Source organism: Sciurus carolinensis, chromosome 4, assembly GCF_902686445.1.
Source record: "Sciurus carolinensis chromosome 4, mSciCar1.2, whole genome shotgun sequence".
Taxonomy (NCBI): Eukaryota; Metazoa; Chordata; class Mammalia; order Rodentia; family Sciuridae; genus Sciurus; species Sciurus carolinensis.
Window position 1 is genome coordinate 143,439,875 of NC_062216.1, and position 22,817 is coordinate 143,462,691.

Genomic DNA, 22,817 nt, shown 5'->3' on the forward strand with positions numbered 1-22,817 from the left:
CATAGCAGAGAAGAGAAAGCATGATTTGTGTGAGGTGCGATCTCCATACAAGGGAAAGAGCATTGTCTGGTTATCAGAATAGCAGATCACTCATTCTGGATTTGTTAAAAAATATCTCATTAAGTATAGAACTATCAGTTAATTTCTATGGTTCTTACTTTTCTCCTGTATAAGATAACCATTTAAACTCTCAAAAAAGTACATGATAAATTACATTTTAATACAAAAAGTATAAAATCAGTTTCAAAATTTTTCTGTATATATTGAAAATGTCTTTATGAATGAACTGTTGGCCATCTCTTTTTTTTTCCTATTAAATGCAGGTGCCCAATGTTATCTGAAAACTCTGTTATTGAGTTTAACTGTTCTTTTGAAATATTTTGGAAAAGGGAAACTAGAAAAAGACTTTATCCCACAGAAAATTTATTAATAATAAATGTTCAATTAAATGTTTTAAACAATGAACAAGGTTCCCTTTCATATAAATAATCAGGGGAAAGATAATTTTTAAATTTTTTCCATAGCCCTACTTAGAAAAAAACATGTTGTAAAGACACCACTTCTATGTGACAGTATTCACTGCAGATGTACAGAAGTAAATGAAAATCTAAATTTATAAGAAAAATAAACCAGATTATAATTGTAGCCAACTGCATATTTATAGACATACTTAATAAAAAAGCTATCTGATGGTACAAAAATGATCACTTTTTGAATAAGCACATACAGTTGGCAACTGTTTTTCAAGAATAACCATTGAATAAACAAATTTTCTTATTTTATATCTTTCATATCACTCCTTAACAATTGAAATTGTTAAACTATGAACATCTAAAAGTATAAATGAAAGTAGATCTACCACATGATGATATTTAACTTCAGAAGTAAAAATAAACACAAATGTGTAGAATAAAATCGTATTGACAATGTGTAAATCAAAACTGATTGACTTTTCTTTCAACATACGCATCCATTGTTTTCCTTCCCAAAGACAAAAGTAGCAAAAGAGGAAGTTAGCTAAAAAGGAAACAGAAAGATCTGTTTCGGCAAATGAACACACTGATTTAATTGGCTAAGAAGTCCAAATGCTAATACTCCTAATAATCAGCCACTCCTTTTGTGTTTTGGTAACACATATCCTCATACAGTGTATATCAAATGGAATTTTTTGATTCACTTCTGACATTTCAAAGTTTCCATTTTTGAATTCCCCTAGTCTTAAGTAGGAGTCGCATTGCTTTATTTGTTTGGTAAGCATGACTTTTTCCCCAACATCAAGAACTCCATGATGCAAAATGTCATTTTGCCGATCTTCTGTTCCAGTATTCACTTTAATTTTTTTAATTATAGTTGGATTTTCAAAAACAATAAGAAAGATATCTCCTGTTGAAGGTGGTTTCCCCCAAAAGTACTCATCAACAATACTGTAAGCTTTGCTTGCTTCATAATTTTCAAACACATTCATGTTAGTGTACAGACTTGCAGGGGGGTTATCAGGAATGTCAAATGACTCCTCTTCAAAATCATCATCCTTCAGTTTATTCTCAGTTCCTTTATATGAGGAATAATAACCCATGTGCTGAAAGAGAGATGGTTTAAACCTGATCACATTTTTCTGAGCCAACAGACCCCTAAAATGAGTCAACAGCCAATCACAAGGCATTTCTTGATAAAACATTAATAAAAAATGTGCCAAACGTGGGAGATCATGAGAATGATACAGTTTACCAATGTAGCCAAGCTTAGAGAATTCAAGGGTTACCCAGTAAGTTCCTTCTAAGGATGCAATGACTTTCTTGATGGCAGTTAAGAAATTTTTGGAACATCGGACATCGTCTTCAAGCATTACATAATAATATGAAGTATTGGCACAAAAATTAAGCAGAAAAGCATAATCTACATTTTGTTTGGAACGAAATTTGACTCTATCTTCTGGATCATTGTAATTTCTTTTAAGACCATCCAGGATTGGGTAATATTCTTCAGGAGCATGAATAACCATTAATCTTCCTGCAATGATATGATGGGCAAACTTTTGTGTAATATCCTGGACCATGACATCACGCCAGGATGAATTAAAGTCTGCCAGATGAACCACTACCGAAATTTCCTTCAGCTCTTCATAACTGGATTGCTCAAAAATTGACTTGATTGTCTCAAGTAAATAGTTTCCTTTTTTTCGTTTCACTGATGAAAGTCCAATTGTAAGATACCCTAAACAAAAGAATTCAAAAGGAAGACAAATTAAATGTGAAATGGGTTCTGAATAACATGAAAAGAGGGGGAAATATTTGTCTATAGTATTTTATTGATATTTTCCACTGAAAATAAATGTATCTTAAGAATAATGATAAATAGGCCCTACAGTTTGGATCATTTGTTTATGAAATTCAATAGAAAGTTTTAAATGTTCTAAAGTTTACTGTTCTTAAATGTGCCCATAGAGAAGAGAGAGAGATGTTTAGCTAACACACAAATTATGTTTTCAAAAATCTACATAAAGAAAAGAGAATTCACAATACTCATAAAGTAATCTCAAGTAGAAAAGAAAAATAAGAGCAACATATTATTTTAATCGTCTAAATTTTTCACAGGGCATGTCACAGATTTTCCCTATCAAGACCATTATCTTGCACTAGAAGAATTCATAACTGAATTTCACAATGTTATTTTGAAATTTACATAGCATACTAATTAGAAAATAAACAATATCATATGATATATTTGGAAAACTTATCAGTGCTCAACTGAATGGCACATTGTTTCAAGACACAAACATTATTGTTTTTATTTTGAAGCATAAATTATAGAAATTTTGACAAGAGAAAGTTTTATTCAGACATTTATAAACCTAGAAGTAGAGACAGAATATTTTTAGGGAATAAAATAAAACTCTGAGAATGGACAGTTTACCTCTAAGGAGTATTACACAGCTTTCTACTGAAATATTTCTACTTTTTAAAGAACTCATTCTCACATGACTCAGAGTGAATAAAATTTTTGAACTACCATTTGGACAATGAGGAAATGTTATTATGCACCAACACCATTGATTTCACATAGACACATGCATGATATGATTTCTACAATTCTAAAAAAATCCTCTTCCAAGATAAACCTTTCTTATTAGCTTATTATAGAAATTGAGACTTACACATTTTGTTTCAATAGCTGGGCTTAAAACTCTGACTTCTACTGCATATATTTCAGATGATACTGATGATACCATCATTAAACTTTAAGTCGACACATTTCATTAATATTCAATAATAGCCAACACTTGTGAAAGATTTTGTACATCAGAGGCAGGAGTCTATGCACTTTTTAACTTACTTATGCATCTTTAGTGTTCACAACAGTCTTTTGGGAGAGGATAGTTATTGCCATCATTGTGCTTTACATAAAGGAAACCAGGACCTGTGTTGAGGCGACTCATTCAAAGCGTAGTTACACTTAGTAAGTGGTGTGATGTCAGGCTTCAACTCCTCTTCTTTCTCTCTTTCTCTTTTTATAATATTTAGTTGTAGGTGACACAATCCTTTATTTTGTTCTTATGTAGTGCTGAGTATTGAACCCATGGCCTCATGTGTGCTAGGCAAGTGCTCTACCACTAAGACACAACCCTAGCCCCAACAGCCCCTTCTCATGCTCTGTGTTATATTGCCTCTTTAGTACAAAGCAGGTGGCATTTGTGAAAACAGTCATTAGTAAATTAAGCATGGAAAAGGGGAGTTGGTAATAAAATCATGTCAGTCTTAGGCAGTTAAATGGAAGTCTAAGAAGAGTGGATGTTTGAAGTGGAGAATCAAAAAGAAAAAAATATCTAAAGAAACCCAAATTAATTTACCAATTTCCTCAACTTGATGATCACAAACTCCTTTGCATAAAAAGATTTTAAAAGGGAAACAAAATTTTTTGTGGGCTCCACGTAATCTATTAAAATTTCATTTTGTTATTGTATTTCATTGATGTCAAGAATTGTGGTTTTCACATGAAAATATTTGAACAGTTGCGTATTACAATTGATGGTGTCATAGTTAAAATCCATAATGCTTATGTTTACAGTGGTCCACTAATTAAATGCATTAATGGTACATCACCAGATAAGTTTTTTTTTAAATGATGACAACTTGAAATCTATGAAATATAATATGTTACTTCTTGATTGCAAACACTTTTTTCCCATACTACAGTGAGAGGAAATGTTTCCTCCAAGAATTCATTTCTATATACAAGCTGAGAATGTGACCTCATTGGGAAAAAGGATATGTGCAGATATAATTAGTTATAAATATTGAGATGAAGTAATCTTGGATTTAGGGGTGTGCCCTGAATTCAGTAACTGTTAACCTTATAAGAAGAGGAGAGGATACAGAGAGATAAATGGAAGGAGGCCATTGATGATGGAGGCAGGAATTAGATTTATTTCGCCACAAGTAATATAATGCCAGGGGCCACCACAAGATGGAAGAACCAAAGAGGATTTGAGAAATAATTCCAAATGTCACACACAGAATTCTTTAGCACAGGAAACATGAGGCAAGAAATGATAGTCACGTCGTTCAGACCAAGAGTGGCAAATTTCTGTAGACTCTCTGACTTCATAAAGATAATAAATAAAAGCAGTGAAAATCTTTTTCTTTCTCATTGTAGTTCTTATCTGGAACTGATTGACAATCAAAATTTTGTGTTGTTATAGTCAACCAATGCAACAGTAACCATCGATGTGTTATAACCTCTTCCTTTGTTTTTTTTTTATCACTAAAATCATTAAAATATAGATTCTTTATATTACAGTTCATTCTGCTTCAAGGGAACACTTATTTTAAAAGGCTATAATTTTCCCCCTCCCTAGGTGATCATCCTCGTATTGACTCAAAAACATCTTTGTTCTTACACACGCGTGCCTCAGCTTGCCTTGTAGGATGACAGATTTTCCCTTAGAATGGTCAGAGGGAGTATGAATCTTCCAGAAAGCTGATTTCAACTTCTAGCCTCCAGAGCCATGAAAGAATAATTTGTTATTTTCTTAAGCCACTCACTTCCTGGTTTAAAAGTTAATTCAAAACTGGTGGCAAGTTATAAAACTAAACAATGAAAATTTTTAAATATAACAACACAGAAATAGTTAACTTTTAAAGTTAACTTTAAAAATTTAAAGTAAATAAGTTTTCCTTTCTCATATACCATCTTATAGCAGATTGCTAAAAAGCTCACATAAAAATAAGACACAACTTAAAAGTTTTTCATTATTAATGGAATTTGGTCAGTGAATATTTACAAATTGTGATACACTGAAGATCTTATCAAATTATATTAGATTAATAAATCTTAAACTTTCATTGCTATACAAATGAAATGAAACATTTTTCACACAGTATTTTATGTGTTCTTTCATTTAAAAGTTTAAGAGTACTTACGTTTTCTTTGTAAAGGTGTGGCAGCTAGGTAGCGATAGGTGACATTTATGGACCCTGAGAAATTAGATAAATCCTTGAAAGTATGAACATAGCGTTCTGAATTTAGTTGATGTGTGGATGTTTCCCTCATGAGCTGTTTGTCACCTTCCTAAAAGTCAAAGAAGAGGCAAGGAAAATAAATAATGTAGATGGTCATGTATTAAATTTTCTCCTTGCACCATGAAGATATGGGTACCATCAATAATATAGAACATTAGATAAATCTCAATCATCAGACTCATAAGCTGAAGATTTCCATCACTCTTCTGATTTCCTACCTACAGCCTCTGCTTCAGGCCCTCTCTCCTCTCTTCCATTCTTTATATTACAGTTCATTTGCTTCTCTGTAATGTACACTAATAATGGTATTCTCTTGATAAGCAAGTATCTACATGAAAATTCTCAATGCCTTCATGTGAGAATTCAAAATTTTTACAATCATCAAGCATCTTAAAATTCAATGGTAATCTATTTTAGAGTTTCATCTGAGCCAGTTCCCATGAAATTCCCTATATTTGAATCATATTAAATTATGTTTACTTTTTCTTGTCTTCTATACCATCCTGCAAAATATTCTTCCTCAAGTAATATCAAATTAAAGACCACATATAATTTCTATGATTGCAAAACCTTAGGAATAACTGGGAAGATGCAAACGTGATCACAACCATTGGATTTTGGATAATTTATTGAGGAGTTTATTAAGTTGCTTATATGCCCACTGTATTGAAAGCTGTTGAGAACAACCCACAGAAGTTCTCATAACATGGTAGTTTCTTTTTTTTTAATTGTCCTCAAGTAAACTCAATTACAATACATTTTTACCAAGTAAAAGATTTGTGTTCAGACCTTGTCCTTATGATAATAGGTTTGCTTGTGCATGTGTGGGCACATGTGTTTTCGCGTGGTATTCTGTAAGTCTGGTTTTTCAATATTTAAGATCACTTTTACACATTTGTTAGAGGACTTCATTTCATTAAATCTTCAGGTAGCTTATATGTATGCATGAAAATATTGAAATTCAGTTTAAAGTATATCCTGTTATCCGTTAATTGCCTCCATTTTCTCCTTTCTTTGTTAAAAGTTCAATGGTAAATATTGATTATTTAACCCACAGTTGATCAATCTTTATTGAATATACATTATTAGCAAGACAATGACTTGTTCAGCTGGTATATATGATTTATTAATATATGTTTGGGGGCAACCTAATTAAGATGAATTTTTCTTTATGGTAAGGTGTGTCATTATATGGATCTGTTTCTAATACTCAGTACAGGATGTAAGGGCAATTGTGTGCAAGTCATCAAATAGAGAAAGTCAATGCATTAAATAACTTTGGTCTAGATATTACTTGTCTGCAGTCAATAAAACTTTAATTAAACCTTTGTTCAAAAAGATTGGACAAGACTCAAATACAAGTTTTACCTTGATTAGAACATTTAATACTTTGTTTCAAACTGAAATGTGAAAAAGATGATTAGCTCACATTTTAAGTCTGCCCAGACTGAAATTTTCTTTGAATGAAAAATGAAAAATAATAAAGTATGACTAGAGATTTATAAAATCTTTTTATATGGATCTTATTAAATCAATGTTCATTGTGAAAATATTCTCTGTATATACAATTATGTTGTGAACCTATGTTTGATCTTTAATACTGCATTTCTGTATCTTATATTGCCTTGATAATTTGGATAAAGGAAATACTTAAGTCTTTTACAAGATTTGTAATGTTTGCCATCTGCAAAAGCTATACACTTTCAAAATACCTGAAATTAAATCTTAGATACTAAATGCTTTATATCAACTTAACATCCATTGATTTCTAATTATTTTAAGTTATTTACACATAAATATTTGCACATTTCCATCAGCAAACCTATGAAAATCTATAGACTAAAATAAATAAAGTTAAGAGTGTCCAAGAAATATCTGTGGACTCAGTTTAGCATCAAGTACTTTAATAGCAATGTAACATTGTATATAATCAATAGGATGTAGAAGAAATTTCTATAAAATTCACAGTAGTCACAATACTGAATTCACTTCATTTTGTTCTTATGTGATGTTACATTCTAAAGAAACTGCAGGATTTCATATTGCTTTAAGAATTCTATCCTGAAAGTGTAAAAATCTCAGCCTTTTCTGTGATAAGATGAAATACATTCATTTTGATTGAAGGACATAACAGAATATAAAATGCAATGGAACTGATATGAAAGCACTTAATTAAATTCTCAAGAACAAGTTTCTTTACACTTTTAGGCATAAATAAATAATGCAACTTTCACCTGAGTCAGCCTCCTTGTTGCTTCCAGAGGCATCTAACTGAACAGCCAGGCTGTCCCTGGATACCTTCTTTCTGTAGTTTCTACGCTATAGTGTGTTTCTCAGTAATAAGACAAAGTTTTATGACAATCATTTTCTGGATGGGAATGAAATTCAATGGACTAGCTACAGACTAAATATATACCCTAGTGACTACTTTAAAGATGCTCACAGCCAAGAGGCTAAGTTGATTGGGCATGCAGCATCTCTTCTACTTAAGCTTGACTTGTAATGGTATTTGTCTCTTCCACCGAACTTAGCTTCCTTTCCCACTGAAAGTCATATATCTCTAACATAAGCAAATACACTAAACTGTTAATATATCTAGGATTTCAGGCCACAGATGGATTTTCTAGCAAAAGAGTAGCATAGACTGTGCTGAGTAGCTCCAGAGACCTTACTACTTACAACTCTTCATCTGATTCCTCTGAATTGCAAGAATTATTTTCCAGCAATAAAAAGGAGACCCATATAGTAATGATAATAAAAAGACCTCCTAAAATCTATGCTTAGGAAATGGTATCATTACAGCATCATGAGGGTGACACTAGCTTATTAAAAGTGAAACAGATGAAAAGGTCAAAGGAAAGAAGTGTTAAAAAAAAACCACATTTTATTTTTATAGGTAGTTTTCCATAGAAGAATAATGCAATTTAATATTAATCAATGGATGTTTCAAATATTTATTAAGCCAGCTCAAAATGAAATTTACTTAGAAATCATATGATAAATTTGTCAAATTAAATAATAAAAAGGCTACCATTGAATTTATAATAAGGGAGGGAGTGCTGATACTTAAAGATCACAATTAATTCATTGTTCACTGCTTCTGACTTAATATAAATATTTAAAAATTATCTTTCTTTTTGTTTTTAATAATAATTTTTAAATCTGAGAAAAAAATCTCTTCTCTACATATGGATTAATTTGTAAATATAACTAAACATACACCTAATATCGTCAAAGAAATTTCATTGAAAAAGTACTCTTAGTAGAAGAGTTTATTCCTTAAATCATATTTTTCGCACTGGCTAGCTAGAATCAATGTTTACAGCAGACTGTAAAAATTCTCAAAACAGAGCAATAACATTTGATTTTTCTCATTGATAAACATTATATCATTTCTTACTCATGAAATTTTGAATTTATAGAGATTCTATTACAAAAAAAATATGGTATACATTCCATATTAATGGTCCTCTGGAGTTGTTGAAAGATTAGAAATGAACTTGACATTCTCTTATAAATGTAGAAAGTCATTAAACATAATAAATATCCAATCAATAGCATGTGCTCAGTTTATAAAATTTGATACACTTTTACCAGTAGACAAAAATGCAATAAATTTTTATTACAAAACTGAATTGCTACTAGGAGAATCTGTAGTTAATTTATCACCTTAAATTCTGTCAAGAAAATATAGATGGAGCACATAAACCTTGTTATATTCCCATAAAGTTGACAGTGAGGTTAAAAAAATATTCCAAAATTCACATCATTGGAAAGTTTTCCTATGCTTGCCTAAACAATGTCTAGTCAAATCCTTTCACGCTTTGGTGATTTCCACTATTGTGAACAGATCATGTCTAGTAGAATGAAGAATCTAAAAATTCAGGATCTTTACTTGATGGCATAAAACCTGACCAATGTCAAGATCTAGGATTCTGGCAAAATTTCATTATCAAAAATACAGAGCTAAAGGAAATGAGATGTTTTACAAATAACCTATTAGAAGAATCTGTACTAAGATTTTATGGTGGATTCCTAAAAAAATTTATGGTATCTGGCAAAGAGTAAGTAGTTAATGAATAATGCTTAATATAGTAATACATTTTATTGGGAATGCTAATTGTGCTTATTGTCATAATATTTCTTGTTAGAATGCTATTTAGTCCATGTGAGTGCAAAGGTCTTGATTTTCTGAAATATGCAAATAACATATGATATAAAAAATTAAAAATTAGGGCAGATATCTTAGGCTAACCTCAGATGAAAAAATTAAATAAATAACAAGGTTGACATTATTATCATCAGATATGAAATTATGTGATATGTATAACTATATGTAAAAATAATAAAAATTAACAAATTGATTTCTCACAATTAGCCAGAATAAGCTATTTCATATATTTTGCATAAAACACATCAGTATACTCTTATATAATGACTTTTATTGTGCCTTTCTAACCACTGAATAATTTCCACATAATATGTTCATCACTTGAGATTTTTTTATATATATTTGTATACATATATACATATATATGTGTGTGTATATATATATGTGTGTATATATATATGTGTGTGTGTGTGTATATATATATACATATATATATAAAATGGTGACCATTTAGAGCTATTCAAAATCCAAAGTAACAAAAATATTATAACAAAATATTACTCAAACAAAATAGCACAATTAAATGGTATTTTTAGCTAGACAATAAAATTTCAGTAAAGAAAAGTAGAGAAAGTAAGGAATAATATTTTTGAAGCAAATTTTTTTTATTCTATTTATTTCAAATTACAGTCCTTATTAATTCAGCACGATGATAGATAATTCCTTGGTAATTGGATAAATATATTTGAAACACAGTATATACTGCATTAAATTACTGCAATTATTGCATAAGTAAAACAAGTATAAAATATTGAAAATTTATGATTTATAGAAAAAAATCTATAGGTAGGATATACACTTTATAATTTTGCTTAAACTAAGGCTACCTGCCCAGCAGAGGATTTGTTTTAGCTTACAATTATACCAGTTCTAGGTTGCCTTTGGCTTTATTTTGAACAAAAAATAATCAACCTCTATAACTTACCAGAACATAACTATCTTCAATGTACAAGTTCATAAATAGGAGGAAAATGACAAGAACTCCCAAGAATGACACTGTAGAACGTTTTCGCAAGCATCTCATTTTATCCAGTATTTGAAAAATATGTTTCATCTGATGAAATCTAAACATTCTCTCCTGTAGAAAAGAGGCAGAGAATTACTAATATTTACTTTTGGATATAAATATTTCATAATATAATACATATATAAACACACACCCTTACATATACATAATAAATATATTTCATATAGTATGAAATAAGGTCTTTACAGAGTCTCACTCTTCAAATATTTGAACTAAAATTCCATTTAAAATTTTATGCATAATGTTCGCATATGTCATCATATGGATTGTATATTGTGATACGGATACCTTAACAAGGTCAGTGCAGTGATTTATATTGATGTAGAATAATTGAAAATAAAAAGTAATTCTTAAAATCATTGATGGAAAAATAAAATTTGGCAATAATAATGTTAGATAAAACAGGCCTTCAATGAGAAGCAGAACAAAAAATACAAGGAAAAAAATGTCAATTGTTATCAATAAGATTTAGAATTAAGGTAAAATCTAACTATTATCTTACATTGTAATGAAAGTGGAAGAAATTATAAATATGTATCTCAGAGTAAAAGGCTCCGAAAACAGTCAATGGGAATCTGGACAAAGAGAAGTCACAAGAAGGTAAAGTTGGAGACAGGTCCAAATATATACTGGAGAACTTCTGAGTTAAAATTATTCTATTTTTTTTTTCAAAAGTTTCTTCTTAAATCATTATAAATCCTGGAGTGGCATATTTACATTGCTTTGCTTGATCTAATTGGCAGGTTGACTGTTGGGAATAATTCATGGACTTCACAAAAGCATAATGACATTACAGAATTATTGGAAATCTAATATTTTATTCCATTTCATTCCTAAATTTTGTGATAGACTACAAAAATGATTTATTAAATCACTGACTGTTGATTTAAAAAAACACATATGAAGGATCAACAGAGTAGGGGAATTATATTTACTTTTCTGGATAATTATCATTTAAAAAATTCTCAACATAATGTTTATAGTTTGCATGGTGTAAAATATTGTAATACAATGCATGAATATAATATGTAATAATCCAATCAGGTTAGTAGAATCTGATTTTGTCTAAAATCAACAGAAAGATAATCTGGTAATAGTGTTATGTGATCTACCAGGGTTCATCTTTAGGATGAAGTATTTATGTATAGGAAGGACTTCAGGAAGTAAAAATGATCAGACCCTAGATACTTAGATCTATACCTAGAAGACAGCAGGCAGACAACATCTCTTCAATGAGCTAATCAAGAAAGAATTTATGAATATCATATAAAGTAGAAAATTTAGAAATTGGAAGAAAGGCTTAATGAACATGAAGAATAGAAGAATTCTGAAAAGGAAATATTACAAGTATCAATTATTTCTTTTCTCCATCCGTATTTTTCTTAAGGGTCATTTCTGTTTCATTAATTGTGTGTGTGTGTGTGTGTATATAAATATATACATATATATTATATTATATATGTATATATATATATATATATATAAAGAGAAAGAGAGAAAGCGAGAGAGAAAGAGATGTGTGCACATACACACACAAGTACACAAAAATATGAGTAATCAAGTGATATATGATATTCCAAACAGTCTGAGAAGTCTGAGGGGGGTATTCTTCAGTTTTGTCCACAATAATGCAAAATAGAACAAAACTATAACAAATCTCAAAGATATAATTCTACAACTCACAAAGAAAAAACCGCTAAAGTGCTTAGAGAATTATAGCAGCCCCTACATTCTAATGTCCAAACCCCCCTAAATGAGCTTAGAGCAACATAGAGCACAAATAAACCTTCCATAGTGCACACTCTCAGCATAACTATAAGACAATAACAAAAACTTAAAAAGCAAAAATATTAACAATCAGGACAAGCAGAATGGGCTGAGGAGCCCAAATCAGCACAAGAAAAAGTATCAGAAGACAGACCAAAATATGTACCATACATTAAACAATGGATTATAAAAGAAAATTTATGGAAGCTGATAAAAGTATCTAAACCTTCCTTTATCTAAAACATAGAATTCTGTCTTATACCACCTGTGTCCAGGAAAGTTAAAAAAAAATTTCTTTAAAATGCAAAGAGCAAAAATTCAACGAACACACCAACCAAATAAACAAAAATCCCAAACAAACTGTCAATTTACTTTGAAAAGGAAAAGAGGTAGGGGAAAGAATTCTGAAATTAGGTTAACTTTTTGTCATGCCAGAAAGCAAGGATGCTCTTGGGGTAAGTGGAGTGTATCTAAAGGACATAGAAAACAAGCTTGAAGAGACTTCCATTGAGAAAATTTGGGAACAATGATGACTAAAAATATTACTATGATTGACAATAAAATATTGAATAAATACAAATTCATGATGCAATGGTGATAATGCTCAAAAGAGAAAAGAAAAATAGGAAACTTCATTTGCCCCAATTGAAGGTAATCTCTGCCCAGTCTTCTGACTTTCAAAAATGGAAATTGAAAATAATAATCCTTTTACCCTGCATTTCTATGAAGAACAATATTTATCCATATTGATGATTAATATTTTCAGATATTGGACAACGGTCAACACAGGGCATTATACGTGAAATAAAAAAAAAACAAACACAGAAGATCCTTGATTTTTCCAGTTTAGTGCCAGGAGGCAATTTTCAAAAGACAGCGCAGGGAGAATAATCCAAATAGAACCTAGAGATCCTGCTGAGTTGGGACGGAGATAAGAGTTTGAAGAGAGCATAGTACCTAGAGTATGAGGACCAGGATATTTAATGGGAGAGACTTAAACAAAAGAGGCAGAATTCTGCAGAGGACCTTTTTAACTCTGAACCCTGTAAAGTGTGTAGTGAAATTACATAAGGCTGGAGACAGAACCATGAAAAGCAGCAGGTCCCAATAGTTCTTGAAGCCTATACAGAGCTGGCAACACGATGTGTGTCTATCAGCCAAGTTCGCTAGCTGCACAGAACTGGGGAATAGTGGGGTATTAAGAAGAGTCCTCAGATACTTCTCATCCTAATATTGGGGTTGAATTAATTGTTTCAGGCCTATTATAATGTAAACTTAAAAGCTAGTATCAGATGATCCTGCAAGACTCAAGTCCATGTCACTAGAAATTACAGCACTCTTGCCAGGCTGTTGGCACATGCCTGTAACTCTAGTGACTGGAAAGACTGAGGCAGGAGGATCCTAAGTTTGGGGTCAGCAACAAAGAAGACCAGTCTCAAAATTTAAAACGTGAAAAAGTTAAAAATGAATTGGGCATGTAGATTACTGGTAAACCTCCCCTGGGTTCAATCCTCAGTAGAAAAAAAAAAAATTATAGCATTCTTTAAACTATAAAAAATACTTGGATTATTTGTATTCTTAGTGTAGAGTTTTTTGAGTTCTTTATAGATTCTGGAAATTAGCGCTCTATCTGAGATATGGTTGGCAAAGATATTCTCCCACTCTGTAGGCTCTCTTCACATTTCTGATAGTTTCCTTTGCTGAGAGAAAGCTTTTTAGTTTGAATCTATCCCAGTTGTTGATTCTTGCTTTTATTTCTTGTGCTATGGGAGTCCTGTTAAGGAAGTCTGATCCTAAGCCAACAAGTTGAAGATTTGGACCTACTTTTTCTTCTATAAGATGCAGGGTCTCTGGTCTGATTCCAAGGTCCTTGATCCATTTTGAGTTGAGTTTTGTGTAGGGTGAGAGATAGGGGTTTAATTTCATTCTATTGCATATGGTTTCCAGTTTTCCCAGCACCATTTGTTGAAGAGGCTATCTTTCCTCCATTGCATATTTTTGGAACCTTTGTCTAGTATGAGAAAATTGTATTTATTTGGGTTTGTGTCCATGTCCTCTATTCTGTACCATTGATCTACCTGTCTATTTTGGTACCAATACCATGCCGTTTTTGTTACTATTGCTTTGTAGTAGAGTTGAAGATCTGGTATTGCAATACCCCCTGCTTCGCTCTTGCTACTGAGGATTGCTTTAGCTATTCTAGGTTTTTTATTCTTCCAGATGAATTTCATAATTGCTTGCTCTATTTCTGCGAGGTACATCATTGGGATTTTAATTGGAATTGCATTGAATCTGTATAGAACTTTAGGTAGTATAGCCATTTTGACGATATTAATTCTGCCTATCCAGGAACATGGGAGATCTTTCCATTTTCTAAGGTTTTCTTTAATTTCTTTCTTTACTGTTCTGTAGTTCTCATTGTAGAGGTCTTTCACCTCTTTTGTGAGATTGATTCCCAAGTATTTTATTTTTTTTGAGGCTATTGTGAATGGGGTAGTTTTCCTAATTTCTCTTTCTGAAGATTCATCACTTATGTATAAAAATGCATTGGATTTATGAGCATTGATCTTGTAACCTGTTACTTTACTGAATTCACTTATGAGTTCTAAAAGTTTTCTGGTGGAATTTCCAGGTTCCTCTAAATATATAATCATGTCATCAGCGAACAGGGATAGTTTGAGTTCTTCTTTTCCTATTCGTATCCCTTTAATTTCTTTGGTTTGTCTGATTGCTCTGGCTAGAGTCTCAAGGTCGATGTTGAATAGAAGCGGTGAAAGAGGGCATCCCTGCCTTGTTCCAGTTTTTAGGGGGAACACTTTCAGTTTTTCACCATTTAGAATGATATTAGCCATGGGCTTAGCGTAGATTGCCTTTATAATGTTAAGGAATGTTCCCACTACCCCAATTTTTTCTAGTGTTTTGAGCATGAAGGGGTGCTGTTTTTTATCGAATACTTTTTCTGCATCTATTGAAATAATCATGTGATTCTTAACTTTAAGTCTGTTGATATGGTGAATGACATTTATTGATTTCCGAATGTTGAACCAACCTTGCATCCCTGGGATAAAACCCACTTGATCGTGGTGCACTATCTTTTTAATATATATTTGTATGCGATTTGCTAAAATTTTGTTGAGAATTTTTGCGTCGATGTTCATTAAGGATATTGGTATGAAATTTTCTTTCCTCGATGTGTCTCTGTCTGGTTTAGGTATCAGGGTGATATTGGCTTCATAGAACGAGTTTGGGAGGGTTCCCTCCTTTTCTATTTCATGGAATAGTTTGAGAAGTATTGGAATGAGCTCTTCTTTAAAGGTTTTGTAGAACTCTACACGAAGAATACAAATAATCCAATCAACAAATGGGCTAAGGAAATGAACAGACACTTCACAGAAGAAGATGTACAAGTAATCAACAGATATATGAAAAAATGTGCAACATCCCTAGTAATAAGGGAAATGCAAATCAAAACTACCCTAAGATTTCATCTCACCCCAATTAGAATGGCGATTATCAAGAATACAAGCAACAATAGGTGTTGGCGAGGATGTGGTGAAAAAGGAACACTCATACATTGCTGGTGGGGTTGCAAATTAGTGCAGCCACTCTGGAAAGCAGTGTGGAGATTCCTCAGAAAGCTTGGAATGGAAACACCATTTGACCCAGCTATCCCACTCCTTGGCCTATACCCAAAGGACTTAAAATCAGCATACTACAGAGATACAGCCACATCAATGTTCATTGCTGCTCAATTCACCATAGCCAGATTGTGGAACCAACCTAGATGCCCTTCAGTTGATGAATGGATAAAGAAACTGTGGCATATTTATACAATGGAATATTACTCTGCAATGAAGAATGATAAAATTATGGCATTTGTAGGCAAATGGACGAAATTGAAGAATATCATGCTAAGTGAGATAAGCCAATCTCAAAAAACTAAAGGACGAATGATCTCGCTGATAAGCAGATAAGGACATATAATGGGGGTTGGGAGGGGTTAGCATTAGGTTTAGGGTTAGGTTTAGGGTTAGGGATAAGGAGAGAGGTAAGAATGAAGGAAAGAAGGACTGTATAGAGGGAAAAGAGGGGTGGGAGGGGTGGGGGGGAAGGGAAAAAAATAAACATCATTGCCCTATGTAAACGTATGATTACACAAATGGTATGCCTTGACTCTATGTACAAATAGAGAAACAACATGTATCCCATTTGTATACAATTAAAAAAATAAATAAATATATTTAAAAAAAAAAAGAAAATCCAATGCTAAAAAAAAAAAAAAAATACTTGGAACTTAAGAATATAAATTAAAAATATCTATAACCCACTCAGGGGATGTAAATTACCAGGTATGTAATATATGATCCATAGCTAGGATAAAACCATTCAAAGAAAAAAAAAATCATATGACAGAATTAAAAGAAAAATAAATGACAGAATTAAAAGAAAATGGCAGAATTAAAATTAAAAAAAAAGGATATTGTAACTATTATCATTATCATGTTCTTAATCCCCTAGGATCAAGGTGTAGTAAAATATGAAAATGATAAAGAAATGAAGGATATAAAAAACTCAAACTTTTGAAACAAAAAACACATAAATAATAACTAAACATGAATATATTTGCTAGTATTAAGTACAACTAAGGAAGCGCAGATATAAAGAACTATTGAAGATGCAACAGTGGAAATAATACAAAAATAAGCAGAAAGAGAGAGTAAAACACATCCCATCAAATTGCTCCATAATTTCTGACCCACAAACTTGTGAGACAATACATGTTTTAAGCCATTCAAGTTTTAGAGTAGTTTCTTTGACAACAATAGGTAACTTTATATGGCTGTCTATAGGAAATTTGCTCTAAGAATAAAGAGGCATGATGAGTTAATAACAGAACAAAAGGAAAAGATAAACTATGAAAGCATTAATCAAAAAAAGCTGGATTGATATGTTAATAACATCAACAGTAAGCATTTAGTAATAGATGAAGGTATCAATTGTCAAAGGGAACATAACTATTGTAAATGAGCAAGAACCAAACATGAGTTTCAAAATAAACAAAGCAAAAATCAATAAGTGGAAGGAGACATACATAAAAAATTGGGCCTAGAGATTTCAATATTTAACACTCAGTAACTGACTGAAGATGTAAGTAGAATATCAGTAAATATTGAAGATACCTACATTATCAAATAAATTAATCAAATTGACCTTCTTAGAGCAATCTACCCAGCAACAGTAGAAAACAAATTCTTTTCAGTTATATGGAGAACATTCACCGAGACTCTACAATTTGGGCCATAAGGCATGGCACTGAAATTATATACGAAGTATATTCACTGACAACCAATAGAAGTTTATTAGAAAAATGTAGACAATTTCCAAGTTTTTGAAAAGTAAAGAACACACTACTGAACATTTAATGCATCCAAGAAGATTTCAAAGAATATATTAGAAATATATTTTGAAGGAAATAAAATTGAAACACATAAAATGCATGTGAGCCAGGCAATGCACGGACTTGAAGAGAAATTTATAATGTTAAATGCTTCCTTAGAGAAGAAGAAATGTCCAAGATAATTTATCTGGATTACCAGAATTTCTCATTTCCCCAATAAATGAGAAAAACAATTGCAAGCTAATCCCAATGTAAGCTTTCAACAAAGGAAATTAGGCCAAAAGTAAGCAGAAAAAAAGAAAAACGTTAAAATCAAAGACAAACAATAAAACCAAATGCTGGTCCTTTGAAAAGATCCATAAAATTGAAAACCTTTTAGTCAAATTAGTTAAAATTAAAAAAAATGAAGAGGAAACAACTACTAATATAAGAAAAAGAACAAGTATCACGAAAGATTCTACAGATATTAAACAATAAAGGAGTATTTTGAAAAATTACAATAATAACAGGTAAAGTCCTTGAAATACAAAATTATCAAAATCCACTGAAGAAATAGATTAATTCTATATATAATTGTATTAAAAAAATAAACCTCCAAAAGAAAACTCATGTTCATATAGTTTCACCAATGAATTTTCTAAAATATTTTTAAGGAAAAAAAGTGTTACAAATTTTACACAAAATTTCCCAGATAATAGAAGAAAAACAAATAACTCCTTCTCTATGGATCTAGCAAAGCATTTTTATTTGCTGATATTACATCATTTTATGAATTATTTATTCAAATAGAAAATGATAGTGAAAACTTTATTAGAAATATTAGTAAAAACAGTTAACCCAAACATTATCACTATTTTCCAGTAGGTCATTGCTTATCATTACCTTGGATTCTGCTTACACTTATACCATCAAGACACAATAAGAATTTGATGATTCATAATATTATTGTAGAGAAGACAACTTTATCTGATTCAAAATTGCTATATATTTTCATTATTAGATTGGATATATTAAGCTCATTTTTATACAATGTACTTCCTTCCAGTCCTTTTTGTTTACAGAGCTGCTGCAGCATTGTAGTGCCAACGATCTTATCAAGCAAATTTTGGTGCATAGAAGATGAATGAATACTGTTCCATATCTTTTAGCAAAATGGGACAGTTAGGTTCTCATCACAGACCAGTGAAATGAAGTTCTCCTGCTGAATGATATTGTATATGAAAATCTTTTATTCTTTTTCCTTAGAAATATCACTCATTCAGCTGTTAATCTAAGATATTTTAATACTGATGCATTTTTATTATCTTTATAGAGTGCTGCTCTGTCTCCTTGTGTTAACAAAGGTTGTCTTAGGCATCTCTAGCCCTACTAGCTCCCATCGTTTGTCATGTCCATCAGGAGTGGGTCTAATTTTAGCAAGAATCTTATCTTGTCAGTTTATCCAAAATGTCCCCACCCAAGCTTGCATATCTGATGATACTAATATCTAATTAAGTTCATCATCCACCATCAGTCCCCAGGTAATGTCTGATCATACAAGCCTATCCTTCAGCAAGGATCAGTTAGGTACCCTTATCAATTACCCTTTTAGTCATCTTCCATCCACTGATTCACATCCTCATCCTTAGTGATAAATCCAACTTTCCCTTGTTAAGTTCGGACTCTCAGAAGTCACAATGGAAGTTGTAAAGTACAAGTGACAGAGAAGCTAGAGTAGAAAGAAAAGGTTCTGACAGGACAGAGAAATGGAGGAGTAAGGGACTTGAACGAATTAATATCAAATTTTATAAGGGAACTGAAGTTTGAAAAGGCTAAATGGACAAATGGAAGTACCAAGACTAATGTTCAGAGGTATTCTCCTGGACTGCAAAATCCCAAAGCCCTTAGATAAAGTCTGCCCTACTATATTGAAATTCAGGGCAACTATCATGAATATTTTTTTTCTTTAACAATTTTGGTGTCCTGACTTGGATAGAATCTGTCATTGGATCCCTGAACTTTTCCCACAGGACCCCAAGTACAAAACTTTAGCTCATTTACCTTTACTTCTGGCTGATTGATGGTGGATCCATTGGTAGTTTCAACATCTGAGCCAATTCTTCGGATGACAGTCTGTTAAGACACAATAAGAACAGGTTTTGATTCTTAAGATTCTGAGTATTCTATATGAGCCAGGTTAGAGTCACAGACAAACCAGGTTGTTACAGTCCTGGGGTTCTCTGTTGTAAGAAGTTGGATTGGAGTCCATTAGTTTGAAAAGTCTCTGCTAGGTTAGAAGTCTGTCTTCCTGGTTCTTTCTTTGAAGTGGCAAGTTGCTTCCTCATTTCTCAGGCTAGCAAATTGCTGGTCTCTCTATGGGTCCTCTGTTCTCTCTATTTGATCCTTTTTCTCCTGTGGTAACTTCTTAGTCAACTAAAATCCCGTTCTCAAACCCCTGCTGACTACATACTCCACCAACTCTGTACTCTAGTTTCTTCTCTAAATGATTTTTCTGAGGATAAAGTGGAACTTCAGTTGTCCTTGGGGAACTGAAGATCTGTACCAACTGAATCCTTTAAGGTCTCCTTCTTATTGCCTCTTCTAATTCTTCCTTTTCATTTTAACTCCTTAAATCTTCCTTCAGTTCCCTGAATCATTTGATACTTGTCCCTTCAAACCTCTTCTTCTTCTATTCCTCTGTCCTGCCAGAGTTTTTTCCATCTTATTTCAGGTCTCAGTCACTTGAACTTTAGGATTTCTATTCCCATTGTGCTTCTGAGAGACTAATGACCCCCAAAAGCAATTGTATGAGGTTGAAAAGACAAAATAAAGATAATTGAAAATTGAATACATATTTAATTCAGATGTAGTCATATCCTCCCTATCTGGGCATAACCTATCTGGGCAAAGAAAGTCTTCCTAAATATTGGTACAAAGTTTTTGTCCTCATATTAAGGAAGTAATCTTAATTTCTCACACCTTTTAGAAAAACAAATTGGACAATAATATGGGAGCAATGAAAAGAGTTTATTATAGTGGTTTGACTTATGATAAAATTTTGTAATGAAAGTTAGAAAATCTCTGTTTGCAATAGTCTGTATGTGGATGTATATTACACACATGCAATATTTTTTTTAATCTCTGAATGGTATTACCAAGTTACTGTATAAAATGTTTTAAAGGATTACTCTTCCAGTTGGCTTAAAATAGATGAGGGCTTTTTAACCTAAATATTCCAAGAACTCCTAAACACATAGAAACTAATTCAAATGCTTTTTAAGTTCAATGAGTTGACTATATCTTTGGTAATTAAGACTAGTTTAATGTTGTTGATTTCATAAAAGTAGCCATGTTTTTTAAGTTATCAGTATGAGTATTTCTTCTACTTGAGTTTACTGGTTGAATAAGATAATCTTATGTCTATTAGATGTTTATGATTATAAAAATTACAAAATCGACCTTAGAAACAATGTACAAGTGAAGATGTAGTAAAAAAAGAATTGTTTGATGTCAATTCTTTATATAAAAATAATTTAGTATATCAAGGACAGCAATAAAACCAAAACAAAGTGTTTACCTTTTCAGCTTTTGCTTTTAGAATGTTAGGCTAACATGCATGTACTTTAAAAACAATTAACCATGAAATAACTTGAGATAATGGAGAGCTTTGTTTGATGTTTGATGTCTGCTAAAAAACAGATTCCAAAATCTTTTTGGTAGTTTGCATTTTTAAAGTTATATTAGTAATTTAGTAATAGATATTCATAGAATGTCTACTGTTAAGCAAGATAAATTACTAAGCATTCATTTAAAAGTTTTAAGTTTATATATTTTTGGTCTCTTTTTACAGAAACACTAAAGGTATTTGAGTCTGTTAATACACATATTATGTTTGCCACATGAAAAAGTTATAGTATAAAAAGGCATGACTCAATAAGAAATAATGAGATCACATATTCATAAAATTTGCCAGTGTGCTATAGTATGCTAGCAGAAAAAAGACAATTCACAATCAACTACTCCCTGGTTTTCTGTTAAAATAAAAATTACTAATGCCTAAAAATTATACTCAATACAAGTAATGAAAATTAGTAGAAGAAAGAATAAAAATCCTTTTTTGTACAGTGTGCAAGAAAACTAGGATATATGTAAATAAAAGTATACAAGTATATAGAATGTATTTTTCTTAAGAGAAAAAAGATAGCTTTGTTCTAAAATAAAATGGTTGTTTCAGAATGAGAAAGAGGAAATGAGTAGGGCAAATAAATGGATATAAGAAGTTATAAGAAGTTTTCAGAAAAATAATTTTATTTGTGGTCAAGTTGGTAAAATTGAATTTACTTATAATGTCATTTTTCATTTCCGTTCTTTTTTAAGGGGCACAATACTGTATTAATGCAAAACTAGAATTTGTTGTGGTGACTGTTTTTCTCTGCAAATGAATATATTTTCTTGGATTATAGTCCTGCTTTTTTTTCTTTTCTTTTCTGGTACCTGGGATTGAACCCAGGGATGCTTTATCACTGACCTACATCCCCATCCTCTTTCTTTTCACTTTGTATTTTGAGACTGTGTCTCACCAAGTGGTTTTGGGTCTTGCTAAATGGTTGTGGCTGGACTTGAACTTGTGACCTTCCTGTCTCAGTTGCTGAGATTACAAGTGTGTGCTATAGGCAAGGCAATCTTACTCTTAAGAAGAATTTGTAAAAGGTCTTTCTTTACCTTTTAAGTAATCTTCCTAGGACAATAGAATTTTGAGTCTTCTCAGAATAATTTCCTTTTTTACATTAGCCTTTATCATATACTTGATTATTTAAGAGAACTGAAATTTTTCACTTCTAGAAGCACTAAAATATTTTACAGTTTTGACAACATTGCCTTAAATCAAGTCCTTAATAAAATCTTATTCTCAAACTGATCATAAACCTTCCCAAAGGGTTAGGGAAAAATCAAAGA

General features: G+C 31.6%; 1 protein-coding gene across 1 annotated transcript in view; it reads right to left on the bottom strand.

Annotated features, from left to right (window-relative positions):
- Nucleotides 1-419: 419 nt before the first annotated feature.
- Mgat4c (MGAT4 family member C) overlaps nucleotides 420-22,817 on the bottom strand; it is a 259,134-nt gene continuing 236,736 nt past the window's right edge. Inside the window, exons 3-6 of the mRNA XM_047550822.1 lie at nucleotides 19,923-19,994; nucleotides 10,616-10,768; nucleotides 5,421-5,568; nucleotides 420-2,214 (exon numbers count right to left, since the gene is read on the bottom strand). Coding sequence (XP_047406778.1) covers nucleotides 1,073-2,214; nucleotides 5,421-5,568; nucleotides 10,616-10,762 — 1,437 coding nt within the window. The 5' untranslated portion in view covers nucleotides 10,763-10,768; nucleotides 19,923-19,994 and the 3' untranslated portion in view covers nucleotides 420-1,072. The remainder of the gene's footprint in view (nucleotides 2,215-5,420; nucleotides 5,569-10,615; nucleotides 10,769-19,922; nucleotides 19,995-22,817) is intronic.